Source organism: Girardinichthys multiradiatus, chromosome 8 (genome assembly GCF_021462225.1).
Source record: "Girardinichthys multiradiatus isolate DD_20200921_A chromosome 8, DD_fGirMul_XY1, whole genome shotgun sequence".
NCBI lineage: Eukaryota > Metazoa > Chordata > Actinopteri > Cyprinodontiformes > Goodeidae > Girardinichthys > Girardinichthys multiradiatus.
The window spans coordinates 12,736,566-12,749,577 of NC_061801.1; the positions used below are offsets into that span (position 1 = coordinate 12,736,566).

A 13,012-nucleotide genomic window follows, 5' to 3' on the forward strand; every position below is an offset into this window, starting at 1 on the left:
ATTTGTTTTTATAGCACTTCACGGCCTGGCCCCACTCTATATATAACCCCTGATATAAGCCATTTAAATCAAATCTCAAAACTCATTTATACCGACTGGCTTCTAACAGCAAGAAGCGGCGCAATAATCTATTCATGATTTTTAATATTTTTTTTGCCTGTTCTAATGGTTCTATGCTATGCTTTGTTTATTTCTTTTTTCACAGTTTGTAATTGGAAAACATTTTGCTCACCTTAATTGGCTGTGTAAAGGGCTTTAAAAATAAACGATTGATTGATTAATTGATTGATTGATTGATTGATTGATTGATTGATTGATTGATTGATTGATTGATACCCTAAGCTTCAGTGCACTTATGCAGATTATTATGCAGCAGGACAGTGATCCAAAAAACACCAGCAAGTCAACCATTGAATGTCTTAAAACTATCTGAATTAGTAAAGATTCTGGAGTGACCTAGTCAAAGTCCAGACAATAATCTGCTTGGTCCAATATGGTTGAATTAAAACAGTTCCGCAAAGAAGAGTGGGTCAAAATTACTCCACAGTGATGTAAAAAGACCCATAACAAGTTATCATGCTTGATAGCCGCCTTTATTAGTTTTGGAGGGCAATTACTTTTTCACACACCTAATAAATGAAATTATCATCTGAAAACTGCATATCATGTTTACTCAGCCTACAAATTTGAACCACTTGCAGAATCATGCACTGTGCCAAAAAAGAAAACAACAGAAGCATCTGAAAAGGGGCAAATATTGTTTAAAGCGTTGTATAATTCCTGGTTCTCCTGGGTTTTTTAATTTCTTCATTTTCCCAGGGTAGATGGAGTGGGCTTTTTGGGATATTTTTCTTCTACAAAATAAGATGTTTTCAATTAAAATATTTTGAGACAATAAGATAAACAGATTAAAGTAAAGCCACATGCCAGATCCGTATAGACTGAAACCAGTGGATTTTATTTCTACACTTTCACTCATACATTTTATGTAATTTGCAATAGCTAAAGTGCAAGATTTTGACCATTTCTCTGTAAAGTTAAGACATCATGGCTTGTGGTGCTTTATGATAAACGTGAAACAGATTGAACTTGTTCTCTTGTTTGTCGTGTGAGCTCTAACATTCTGCACAACATGCTGAAAGAAAAACTCTAATTGATTCACAAAAACCAGATGTGCTTGACTATTCGCCCGAACTGGGCTGCTCTCCTACTATTGTTTCAGCTTCAACAGCTCAGTGCTGCATATTTCTATTTATTTATTTTTCTCATTTTCAGCTTTCGAAAAGGAGTCAAGTGTAATTTCAGTCCATAACACTCATGCAATAGCTGGAGGAATTTCCAGGCTGCTTCTATAAACTGCAGGTTGCTGTGGTTGCTGTAATTGCTGCAAACTGCACCTTTAACACCTCTGGAGGCAACTTCAACCTGCAAAACGGGGCGCAACATTTAAAAAGACAAAAGTCAAAAATGGGTCTGATAACTTTAACAGCGGGGTAGGATGACAAAAACCATCTGGCAAAACATGCAGAAGGAGACAAGCCTGTCACAATCAAGAAAGGAAAATACTCCCGAGAGCTGCAGAAAGGAGATGGGTATGGCATTTATATTGTTTTTTTTACCCAGCCCATTGATTTGTGTATGAAAACATAGCGCTTTTATTCTCCCCCCTTCTGGGCTCTGCTTCTGAGTGATCAGCTGATGAAGAGACTAGCAGCACGCCGCTATGCTGGTTTGTTAATTCTCTCCCCCACAGCTGCAGCCGACCCTGATAGCCAGCCTGCAGACTGCACTCAGGTAAATATCCTCATCCATGCCTTTCTGTCTCCCAAGGCTCCCGATTGAGCCAGGCTACATCGCATGGGAAGGGAGGAAGAGATGGATATAAAAGTGTGTGTGTGTTGTGTTGTGTGTGAAAGAGAGAGAGAGAGCGCCTGAGAAAGAGAGCGGGCGTCTGAGTTTAAATGCCTGCCTGTGTACGCGCCTGTGTGAGTGTGAGTGTGTGTATCAGGGCAGGAAGAGAGGGAGTGTGTAGGTGTGTAACAGATGAGAGGGGAATCTTTGCCAGATTAGTCAGAGAAGAGGCTGGCTTGTTAGGAGATGGCATACGCATGGAGCACCACATGCACACTAACATATACACAGTCAATCAGACGGCTCTCAGCTGGGCTGTGCATCTTTGAGGATTACCCCCCTTTATCCCCTCCAGTATGCTGCTGGAGCGACCGCAGCCCCCCACACAGAGAGTAGCGGGGCTTTCAAAGCTGTCATCTGCGTCTGAGCCGACCGATGATGAGCAGGATTTGAGATTGTCGCAGCTCTTGTGCTGTTGTCACCTCTAACTCACTTCCCTGCCATGCCTCCATGCTTTACTGACTTAGCGATTGTTGATTTCCCGCATGTCTCTCCTTGTTCTGACTAATGTGCGTGCAAAACCCTGCATTCTATCATAATTTTATCTCTGTCCTTGAGAAACCTAAAGCCACATGTGCATGCTCTATTTGAAAGCAAATGTGAGCACCGTGTGATCTTGTCTGATTGATGAATCAGTATTCTGTTTGGATTAGACTGCGTGCCTTCGCCGTCCCTCCCCTCTTCACCAGGCTGCTGCTGCTTCTGCTGCAAGAACTGCTGTTGTTGCACGGATACTCTCGTTTCTTGTATTTAATTGCCTTTGTTGGAAAAGCAGCGGTTGCGGCAGATATTGATGAGAAAGAATGAAGCCACACTATAATTCACATTTTGTGCAATTCCACAGAGAGCGACCCAGAAGAATAACAGCAATCATTCTTGATTGCATTATGGCTTCTTAGAACGTACTGTGGCTGAGCCTTTTCGCATTTATTCATGTTGCATGTTGAATATTAATAATTTGGCATCAAATCCTCTAGACTAAATAATGTGTCCTAAATTTGCAAAGGCAGCACAACAGTTGGGTCACTACACTCCCTGCAAATTCTGAAATGAATGTGATGAATAAATAATGTTTTATTTTAATATCTAACCAGTTTAGTAGAGATAGGACAACCACTGATTTTGTGGCCAAGGTCTGACAAAATGCAAAATATGTATATAATTTTAACTTTCTGGATGATCTGACAATGTAACTCTATTCCTTAAATGTTCCTTAAATAACCAAGGATTACACATTTGTCTCAGTGAAATTATCCAGGCTATTATTGGACAGATGTATCTGTTCAAATAAACTCATGATCATGAGTGTTTAAGGCTCAGACCCGCTGGGCTCCTTAAAGCCTCCACCTCAAAAGATCCAAAAACTACCAGCAGCTCTGCTCACTCTCCATGATTCAATATGTCAAATTAAGCTAGCTGTCACTTTTCCTCGTCCTCCTGACCACACCTCCTGCATTTTTCTAAATTTGTCTGAGGCCAGGGTTATGCTTTTATATCAGGTTTAGTTCCACTTTAAACACTGATATAAAAAATTAGCAACTTGCTCTTCACCCCTCATTAACAACTTCCCCACTGTGTGGTTGTCAGCATGTACCGTTAGTACTAAGGTATGGTGTGATCATTGTTCAGAAAAAGATCAGATTTGTAGTTTCAAGTCCTAGGTCAGCTGATCAACATAAAATCAGCCAACTCCAGTCACCGTTTGTCACCATTTACTATTTGTCGGTTGTTCTCCACATTGTAGCCAAATGAATTTCAGCTTGCACTTAAACTTAAGCTCTGAGAGGTGTTTTTGGGGGGTATTTTTTGGCTTAAAACTATAGCTTGCTGTCTGATGTTTTGTAGGTATGAGTCTTTAGACAGCTGTTGTATCTAGTTTAAGAGCATGATGTAAGCATTATATGAAAAACTGTATAAAACTGACAAACAATAAACATATTATACAGTGTTTCATCCACCTTACCTGATCCCTGTGCATCTGTTCGAGTTTACTAGGTTCCCCCACCGACTCCTCCCTCTTCCTCCAGCCTGAGGCAGGAAAGAACAGCTCCCTGGAGGACATGGAAGAGGACATCAGTCTGAAGAAGCGTAAAGGTGATCACCATGGAGAGAAGGAGCTGCAGGTGAGCCAAGAAACCAGCGAAAAGGTCAAAAGGAAGCGAGGTCGCCCACCGGCTGAGAAACTGCCTCCAAATCCACCCGAACTCACTAGAACACTGAACACTCTGGTGGATATGGTCATCAACTACAAGGATGGGTAAGTCTAATGCTTGTGGATTTGTGTCCTTACAGTGCAAACTACTGCTACTAACAAGCCTACACACAGCCTCTAGCTTTTAACCTAGGTATTCTGAAGTTACATTTAAAGAGCTAGTTTAACACAAGTCTAGAGTGCTGATACTGAGCTTTAAGTTGAGGATATTCTGATCCAAGAAAGAGGGAGGAAGAGTTAAGAATAAAAGTTCAAAAAGTATTGTTAGTGTTTTTAATGCTTTATCAAAAGGCCTGGAGCATGAAGCCCAGGGGATATCCTCAAATTATTTGTTTTTGCCTTTTTGATGCCCTGCCAACACTCTGCGGCAGCTATCTTTCGATTTTTTTAAATAACACATATTTTTGTATGAAATATAGCGATTGAATAATGATCTCTCTAAGTCATTGCTGACATGCCCTCTAGTCAGACTTAATGCCCTTTGATGGAATCACAGCAGACATTAAGGAAACTTTAGACCTTACCTTGGTTTCATCTATCACATTACTAATAGGCATTATATTGTAGTGTATTTGGTGTCTTTAGTGTCTTTTATTTCCAAGTATTTTTCATAGTCTTTCCATATGTGCTTCTGGTTCAAGTTGGTCTTCACTGCATCTATCAAAGGATTTTTGTTCCGGATCTTTTGAGCTTTTCTAAGATGTTGATAAAGTCTAATTCAGCTTTCAATTCTGGAAGTCAAGCAGAGACAGTCTAAATTTAATGATGTTGGAGAACACACTGCCATGGAAAATAATTCTCCAGTATTGCCTTACCATGCCTTTGAGGCTGTTGCATACATGATTTTATCACTGCATAAGCCAGGCTGCCATGGATTTGTTTGGATGGGTCAAAGGATTCTGCAACATGAGCACAGCAGCTCTCTCACACCATGCATACCTTATGTGCGTCGCTCCTGTAAACTTGAGACAACTAGAACTCAAATATCACAGCAATGACTCGATAACAACATACCTTTGTCTCACACTAAGCTTTCCAGACCTCACCTCAGCATGCTGGATGCTTGAAACTAAAAGTGAAACTTACTGCAAGATTTACATTCTTTGATTAATTTTAATAATTATCTGACCTCTTGGGGACACTAATAGAGCAATGTAATTCCATTCCCAGACAGTCAGTTGATCCATAAATATGAATGAATAACAAATAAATTAATGACGCCACAGCAAAAGTAACATACCCAGTCCTGACACAGCAAAATCCAGTGAATTCCACACCTTGATCCGCATACACACTTACTATTTAGTGTGTATTTGTTACTTTGCAAAACCTTTTTATAGCCACGTGTTATTTCCTCCCCGCTTTTGACGTCCCTGCTTACTTACATTTTACTCTAGATACAAAGCACAGAATGTAATGTATTTAGATATTAAGGCTCAGAACTTATAGCCCCTGATGAAACTAAACTTACTTTGAGCAACTTCTAGCTGGTAGATATTATTCACATAATTCATATAACCACATTCCCTTGCAGTAGATCATAAAAAATTACCTTAAATCACTGACATTTAAAACTTTAAACATTACCATGGCATGTGTAAACAGGTGTTACTGGTCAGTTGAAAGCCCCCATGGAAAAAGGCTCCTTTCAGGGATAATACATTGAGTTTGTGATCTGATAGTTACCCGACTTAGCAACACCCAAATTAACTGATTATCAACAAGTGGAGATGCCAGAAAGATTGGTTCATTGACGGGCTCTCTGATTAAGCTAGCAATAATTATCAATACTAAGCATTAGACCATTTTTTACTCATACAAACACCAGAACATGTTCTGTGATAGTGTTTGCACTTTACTGTTTGTGTCTGATAGATTCTGTAACTTGACAGAAGAACTTTGGGATGCACTATTTAGTCATATTAACTTGAGGTCTGATTTTCACTTGTAAACAATTTAAGCTTTTAATTAATATAAAATAATTTTTATCTGTAGTTTCTCACCTAAATTTATTTTGAAATTAACTTTCGAACAAAAGAAAAATATTAAAAGCATGATTTTTCTCAAATGATAAAATAATGAAACTGTTCCTTTTTACTTCTTTTTTTGGTTATCTGTAAATGTGAGGAATAACCTTACATCTAGAGTCGTAAGACTTCAGAAGATCTAGAAATGTCAGCAATGTATTACCACTGAAGTAGTACTTGATCAGATGACATGTGAAACCTCACTTTGTTCTTGCAGGCTGGGACGACAGATCAGTAAAGGTTTTGTGCAGCTTCCTTCTAAAAAAGAAGTACCGGAGTATTATGAGCTTATCCGAAAGCCTGTGGATTTCAGGAGGATCAGAGTATGTGTCACGGATCGCCATCGAGACCCACACACAAATCTCATCATTATCTGGTCTGCTAACATTTGTTCATGCATAAAAAGTTAACTCTAGCATATGCATTACACATCAGGTTATGTCTTTTGATAAATGTGGATTGACTGATTAGAATAAACATTATTTAAGCAAAAAAGGAGAATGTATATTCTAAACTCGTATAGTTAACCTGACATTAACAGATTTCATCTGTAATTGCACATAAATCTTTCTATATGGTTTGAAGACTTCAGCTAATTGATATACATGTGGAGAGGTTTGTTTTTCCATGAAGTTCTGTATGAATATATTTCAAAATGTATGAAATTTCTGAATACTAAAAAGGTCCATTTTTGGGAGGCCTGCATAACAAAATCCATTGAGTTATGAAACATTGTGCTGCCATACAAAACACAAGAGGTAAATGGTATTTGGAAAGTGTATTATAAGGCAGAAGACGAAACTCTGACTCAGAGTTGGAACAGTGTTTCAATGCCAGTATTGTGAAATCACAAACCCACAACTAAAATGACTGCCCTACGCCGTACGCTTGCGATTCTGCAACATTTGCAATCGTTAGTTTATGTTCAGTCATTACGCCAATGATGTTGTTAATCTGGGCCTTTTGATGGTTTATTTGAACCATTCATCATCACAGTGTGGAATGAGCCTACAACATACAACATTTAGAATGTTTTACAAAACAACAAAAAGTTGCAAATTCAAATTTATTGTTGATTTTCTGCAACAGACAGAGGCACACAATTATACATGCGAGCTCAAATGAATGCATACCATCACCAACTTTGGAGCTATTTCTCAACAAGGATCATCGGTTCAAACAGTTTGACCTTCTCAGGTAGGTCACCATTTTGGCAAGGTTTGAAATGGGACAAAAATTGTCACCCTGAGAAGACACAAAATTGGCCAGGATGTTCAGGAACAACAGAAGCTACCAACGCTCATAAAGTGGAACTCATGGAAGACCAGTGTCACTGTCCACAGTGAAGCAAAAGGTGACAGTGAATTTCATCTCTACCTAATCGTCTGTAATACTTTCCTCCGTTTAGCATAGAGTGAATGTGGTTCAGTGATGAAACTGGAGTACTTGTAGAATTTAGATAATGATCGGCTGTTGTTAAGTACCATACTGTTCCTACTAATCAGCCAAAATTCTTTCAAAAATTACATCCTTGAGCCCAGAAGTGATGTGAAAAATATGATTGGCTTCCACACTCTGGAGTATTTCAAACAGAAATTCTAGATTAAATTATTCCTCAACGGAATATTGAAATTCCCTTTGTAAATCCATCGGGCGGATGGGCAGACAGAAAGATGGATGGATGGAAGGATGGGTGGATGGATGGATGTTGTAAGGGAACACCTTAAACACACTTCATAACAACACTGTCTTTGTGTGACATCATGGAAAAATTCCAAATAAATCAGCAAAAATATCAGTAAGAAAGCATGACACATTATTAAGTTCAAAGATTATACAGACAGCCATAAATCTGACATTTCTTGATTGGTTAATTGAGAATGAGAATACCAAATTTGATTTGAAGGTTCCAGCAGAGATTAAAAATAAAATAAAAAAACTTCTTGTAAAATAAAAATTAAGATTTAAGGAAATTGGCAGGTTTATTTTGTAAAAGTGTAAATAATAATTGATTGTTGTGTTAACATACAATCTGAGCCTACGAGTTTAATCTTTTCTTTGTGTTTGAGCTCAGTTTATTCACAAATACATCTCTGCAAATCTCTGCAAATAATACATTTTCTGTGAATGCTTTTAAACTTGGCCAAATAAATTTGGCCCCCAGTCAAACTTGGAAATGAATCCTAGAACAAAAACCAAATACCTTGTGAAGATGCTGGAGCTTGTAAGAAAAATGCCTCTCTTTTATTTTGGTATTTAGCAAACAGAAATAATTTTGGTTATTTTAATTCATATAAAACAGAAAACGTTTGGTCTGATTTAATGCCAGACACAGAAAAGAAAAATACATTTGTGAGTGCAGTGCGTGTGTAAAGTTCTGGTTTTAACTGTACCCTTATTTGCTTCTCTTGATTAAATTATGTATAAATTATTCACATTTTCACCCTGTTTTTCACAGGAACGTGTGCGTAATCACAAATACAGAAGTGTTGGGGATTTGGAAAAGGATGTCTTCCTTCTGTGTCACAATGCACAGACATATAACCTGGAGGGATCTCAGGTGATCTCAACCATCTTTTATCCCCCTGTCTTCATTCTGCTGTTATAGTCACCAATAGGTTTTTGATCTTGCAAAGGAGCATCAAGATCTAGCTTAAGCTCTGATTACTTTTGTGTTTATTGACCGCTGCAGATCTACGAGGATTCGATCGTCATCAAATCTGTGTTTGAGAGCGCAAGGCAGAGAATTGTCACAGACGAAGAACAAAAGCAGACTGTTAGCGCCAGTCACGGCAATAATGGCAGAGGAGCAGAAGACCAATTCGGTCAATCAGGTGAGAGCTGTGTGTTTACTAAAGTGGAAGCAAAAAGCAGGGAACTGGACACTCTTATTTTTCTGTAAAAGCTCATCTTTCAGATGATTGTATTTTGGCTGTTTTGGCAACAACATTTTGAAAATTACTATTTAATGACTGGAATCAGTTTCATCTCCTCTCTCTCTCTCTGTCTCTTTTTTGTAACCAGTGACTCCATTACCAGTTCAGATAAAGAAGGAGGACAGAAGCATAAACACCATAGCCAAGAGGCTCCACAGTGATATAGATAGTGATGAGGATCCAGAGGACAACAACACAAAATATCAGGGTTAAAAGAAAGACCCTAATTTTTTGTATTCTTGTTCCCACATTTTCTCCCCCACATCGCACTTACCAAACAATGATTCATTTCCTTTCAGATGACTCGTAATTCAAACACATGTTGCCACACAGAGTTCTGTCTCATTCTTTTTAACTATCCTCTTCCAATAAGTCAGTCACATTTTATCTGTTTTAGTCCCTGTGCTTTTGCAGTTTATATGTAAAAGACAGATTTCAATGACTGTTTCTGATCAGGATGTTTGATTGTATGAAGTGTCTTCATCGTGTATTTGGAGCATGATATTTAATCTGGCTCCTCCAGAGGAGCCCCAGCTGTTGGTGTGTTCAGGTTTACAGAATTGAAGCACACAGGAAAGACTTTTTAAAGAAATTGTTACAAATGAATATAATACATTTGTGTAAAACACATACAGTTTTTAAGATAATGGTATAATAAAAAAAAAAAAGTAAAACATAGTAGAAATCTAAATTTTGACCTAGAGATGCACCGATTAGAATTTTGTGGCAAAGTCCTTCTGTCTGATTTATGGAAAGATTTGATCTACCAAAGTGGATTTCTCTTTTAGACTTAACATATAAGAAGGTACAAGAACAGCATTTAAAATATTATTTTTCTAGCCCTCCTGCCATAAACGATCATTAGTTATTTATATTAGGAGCAGAGGCAATGTCACACCTCATGTCTGAGAGAGAAGTAGTTATAAAACAGAGTTTACAAAAGAAATCAAACCTAGACTGATTAGGAATGGATTTAGCATCTTTTATTAGCTTTTATCATAACTAGTATTACAAAATGATTCCCCTGATAAGGTTGACCCTAAGGTTTCCAAAAGTCTGCAAATATTTGCAAATCCAGCATGCTTGTGGATTTTGGTCAACAGGAGATTTCTCGGTGCATCTCTAGTCATAACCACTTTTCAGCTACTAGTAATGATGGTCTGAATTTTGTTTGTTACCGATACTTGATGGAGTCAGTTTTAGTCTAACAAAGGGTATCCATGTTGAACATTTACAGGGGTTGGACAATAAAACTGGAACACCTGGTTTTAGACCACAATAATTTATTAGTATGGTGTAGGGCCTCCTTTTGCGGCCAATACAGCGTCAATTCGTCTTGGGAATGACATATACAAGTCCTGCACAGTGGTCAGAGGGATTTTAAGCAGGATAGTGGCCAGGTCACTACGTGATACTGGTGGAGGAAAACATTTCCTGACTCGCTCCTCCAAAACACCCCAAAGTGGCTCAATAATATTTAGATCTGGTGACTGTGCAGGCCATGGGAGATGTTCAACTTCACTTTCATGTTCATCAAACCAATCTTTCACCAGTCTTGCTGTGTGTATTGGTGCATTATCATCCTGATACACGGCACCGCCTTCAGGATACAATGTTTGAACCAATGGATGCATATGGTCCTCAAGAATGGTTCGGTAGTCCTTGGCAGTGATGCGCCCATCTAGCACAAGTAGTGGGCAAAGGGAATGCCATGATATGGCAGCCCAAACCATCACTGATCCACCCCCATGCTTCACTCTGGGCATGCAACAGTCTGGGTGGTACGCTTCTTTGGAGCTTCTCCACACCGCAACTCTCCCGGATGTGGGGAAAACAGTAAAGGTGGACTCATCAGAGAACAATACATGTTTCATGTTGTCCACAGCCCAAGATTTGGGCTCCTTGCACCATTGAAACCGACGTTTGGCATTGGCATGAGTGACCAAAGGTTTGGCTATAGCAGCCCGGCCGTGTATATTGACCCTGTGGAGCTCCCGACGGACAGTTCTGGTGGAAACAGGAGAGTTGAGGTGCACATTTAATTCTGCCGTGATTTGGGCAGCCGTGGTTTTATGTTTTTTGGATACAATCCGGGTTAGCATCTGAACATCCCTTTCAGACAGCTTCCTCTTGCGTCCACAGTTAATCCTGTTGGATGTGGTTCGTCCTTCTTGGTGGTATACTGACATTACCCTGGATACCGTGGTTCTTGATACATCACAAAGACTTGCTGTCTTGGTCACAGATGTGCCAGCAAGACGTGCACCAACAATTTGTCGTCTTTTGAACTCTGGTATGTCACCCATAATGTTGTGTGCATTTCAATATTTTGAGCAAAACTGTGCTCTTACCCTGCTAATTGAACCTTCACACTCTGCTCTTACTGGTGCAATGTGCAATCAATGAAGACTGGCTACCAGGCTGGTCCAATTTAGCCATGAAACCTCCCACACTAAAATGACAGGTGTTTCAATTTCATTGTCCAACCCTTGTATATCCCTTGTGCTGCAATATATTCACATATTGTACAGTTTGTGTGAAAAGTAACGCAGTTTCTTTCTTGTACTCTCCTGGTCGTTGAAGAATGGATGGCATCATTGTTAAGACAATCCCTTGAAACGTGTATTACTTACGAAATAAATTTGACCAAAAAGTCTTTCTAGTTGTGAAGTCCTGGCATTTGAAATATGCAGTTTACATAAAAATTCATGTGTGAAGTTTAACTATTTTTCTTTTAAATTAAGACAGGAAACACTATTCGAATTATTAAGAGTGAAAACAGGAATAAAATAGGTAAATACATCTATTTATATAGTGAATATAATTTACATCGAACCATTAACACGCAAAAATCCCAAAGGTCTCAAAAGAGTAAAGAAATTAACATTAAACACACCAAAAAAGTGTTAAATGATACAGAATATTAAAACAGAATTTAAAAAGATCATTAGGGAAAGTATGTTTGAATAAGAAATTCGTCAGCTGCTTTTTTAAAATGGGTCAAGCCTCTCAAGACAACAAAATAGGGCCAAAAGTAGCTCTTGAGCCACGTCTGTTCAAATGCCACTCTTAAAGAGAAAATATTTGAACCCAGATCCCCTAGAAATTTTCAGTATGAAACATAAAAAACACAAATGGTTTTCCACTGTTTTTCTAAACACATTGTTGTTTATATGCTTTTTTTATGCTTTTTATACTTTTTCTAAACAAAATTTGTTTTTGAAGATTTACCACTTTGAAATGGAAAGACACTATCATGTCTGTATAATGGCATACCATCTGGAACCTCAGAACATAGATTCCTATTGATGCGAACAGAAATCTGAACCTTTTCTAGACAAAAACAGACTTTTTTAGTAAGACTAGGTTTTGAAAAAGGATGTAGTAAGAGCTCTTACTCTCCCCAATGTTCCCCTTTGCAGGGAAAGTAAATGAGATTCTTGTAAGTAAGGTCAATTGTCAGTAAGAAATTATGTGTCTCTGTTTCTTGAAACAATCTGGAATAACAGAACGACTGGAAACTTAGCTTCAAGAGAAGCCTGTTCTCTCTAAACCTTCCTTCTGTATGTTTAGTCATATTTAGGAGCAGCAGCAACTTGTTGTTTTACAGTTTCTGAGTCACATTAGCAACAGATTAAATATCAGTACTTTGACTTCCTTTCCAAACATCATATTTGTGGCATTAGCTTAAATGAACTATTTAGGGCCAAACAACATGCTGTTAAATACTGTACATGGACTAAAAGTTTGAGTGACAGAATAATGTTCTGCACAAGCAAAACATGAACTGATTGTGTATAGTAAAGTGAGTCTTTCTGCTACTTCCATTCACTACTGCTATGTTTTACACTGAATAAGATAGTCTGTTCTGGTGATGAAATTGCTTGAAGAAATAGAGTACTGACACCCATGTGCATCAAAATAAC

At 38.3% G+C, this 13,012-nt stretch overlaps 1 protein-coding gene across 4 annotated transcripts; it reads left to right on the forward strand.

Moving 5' to 3' along the window:
• Window positions 1-1,324: 1,324 nt before the first annotated feature.
• Window positions 1,325-10,439, forward strand: LOC124872204 (probable global transcription activator SNF2L2). 4 transcript variants are annotated; one of them, XM_047371962.1, is made up of 7 exons: window positions 1,571-1,592; window positions 1,696-1,794; window positions 3,907-4,168; window positions 6,368-6,473; window positions 8,609-8,710; window positions 8,843-8,984; window positions 9,175-10,439. In XM_047371962.1, the coding sequence occupies exons 3-7, from the start codon at window positions 3,972-3,974 to the stop codon at window positions 9,297-9,299; spliced, it is 672 nt and encodes a 223-aa protein (XP_047227918.1). In that variant the 5' UTR covers window positions 1,571-1,592; window positions 1,696-1,794; window positions 3,907-3,971; the 3' UTR covers window positions 9,300-10,439. The 4 variants fall into 4 exon arrangements, with proteins under 4 accessions (XP_047227916.1, XP_047227918.1, XP_047227917.1 ...); XM_047371960.1 differs by lacking the exon at window positions 1,696-1,794 and having other exon boundaries at window positions 1,325-1,592; XM_047371961.1 differs by lacking the exon at window positions 1,571-1,592 and having other exon boundaries at window positions 1,632-1,794.
• The last annotated feature ends 2,573 nt before the right edge of the window (window positions 10,440-13,012 follow it).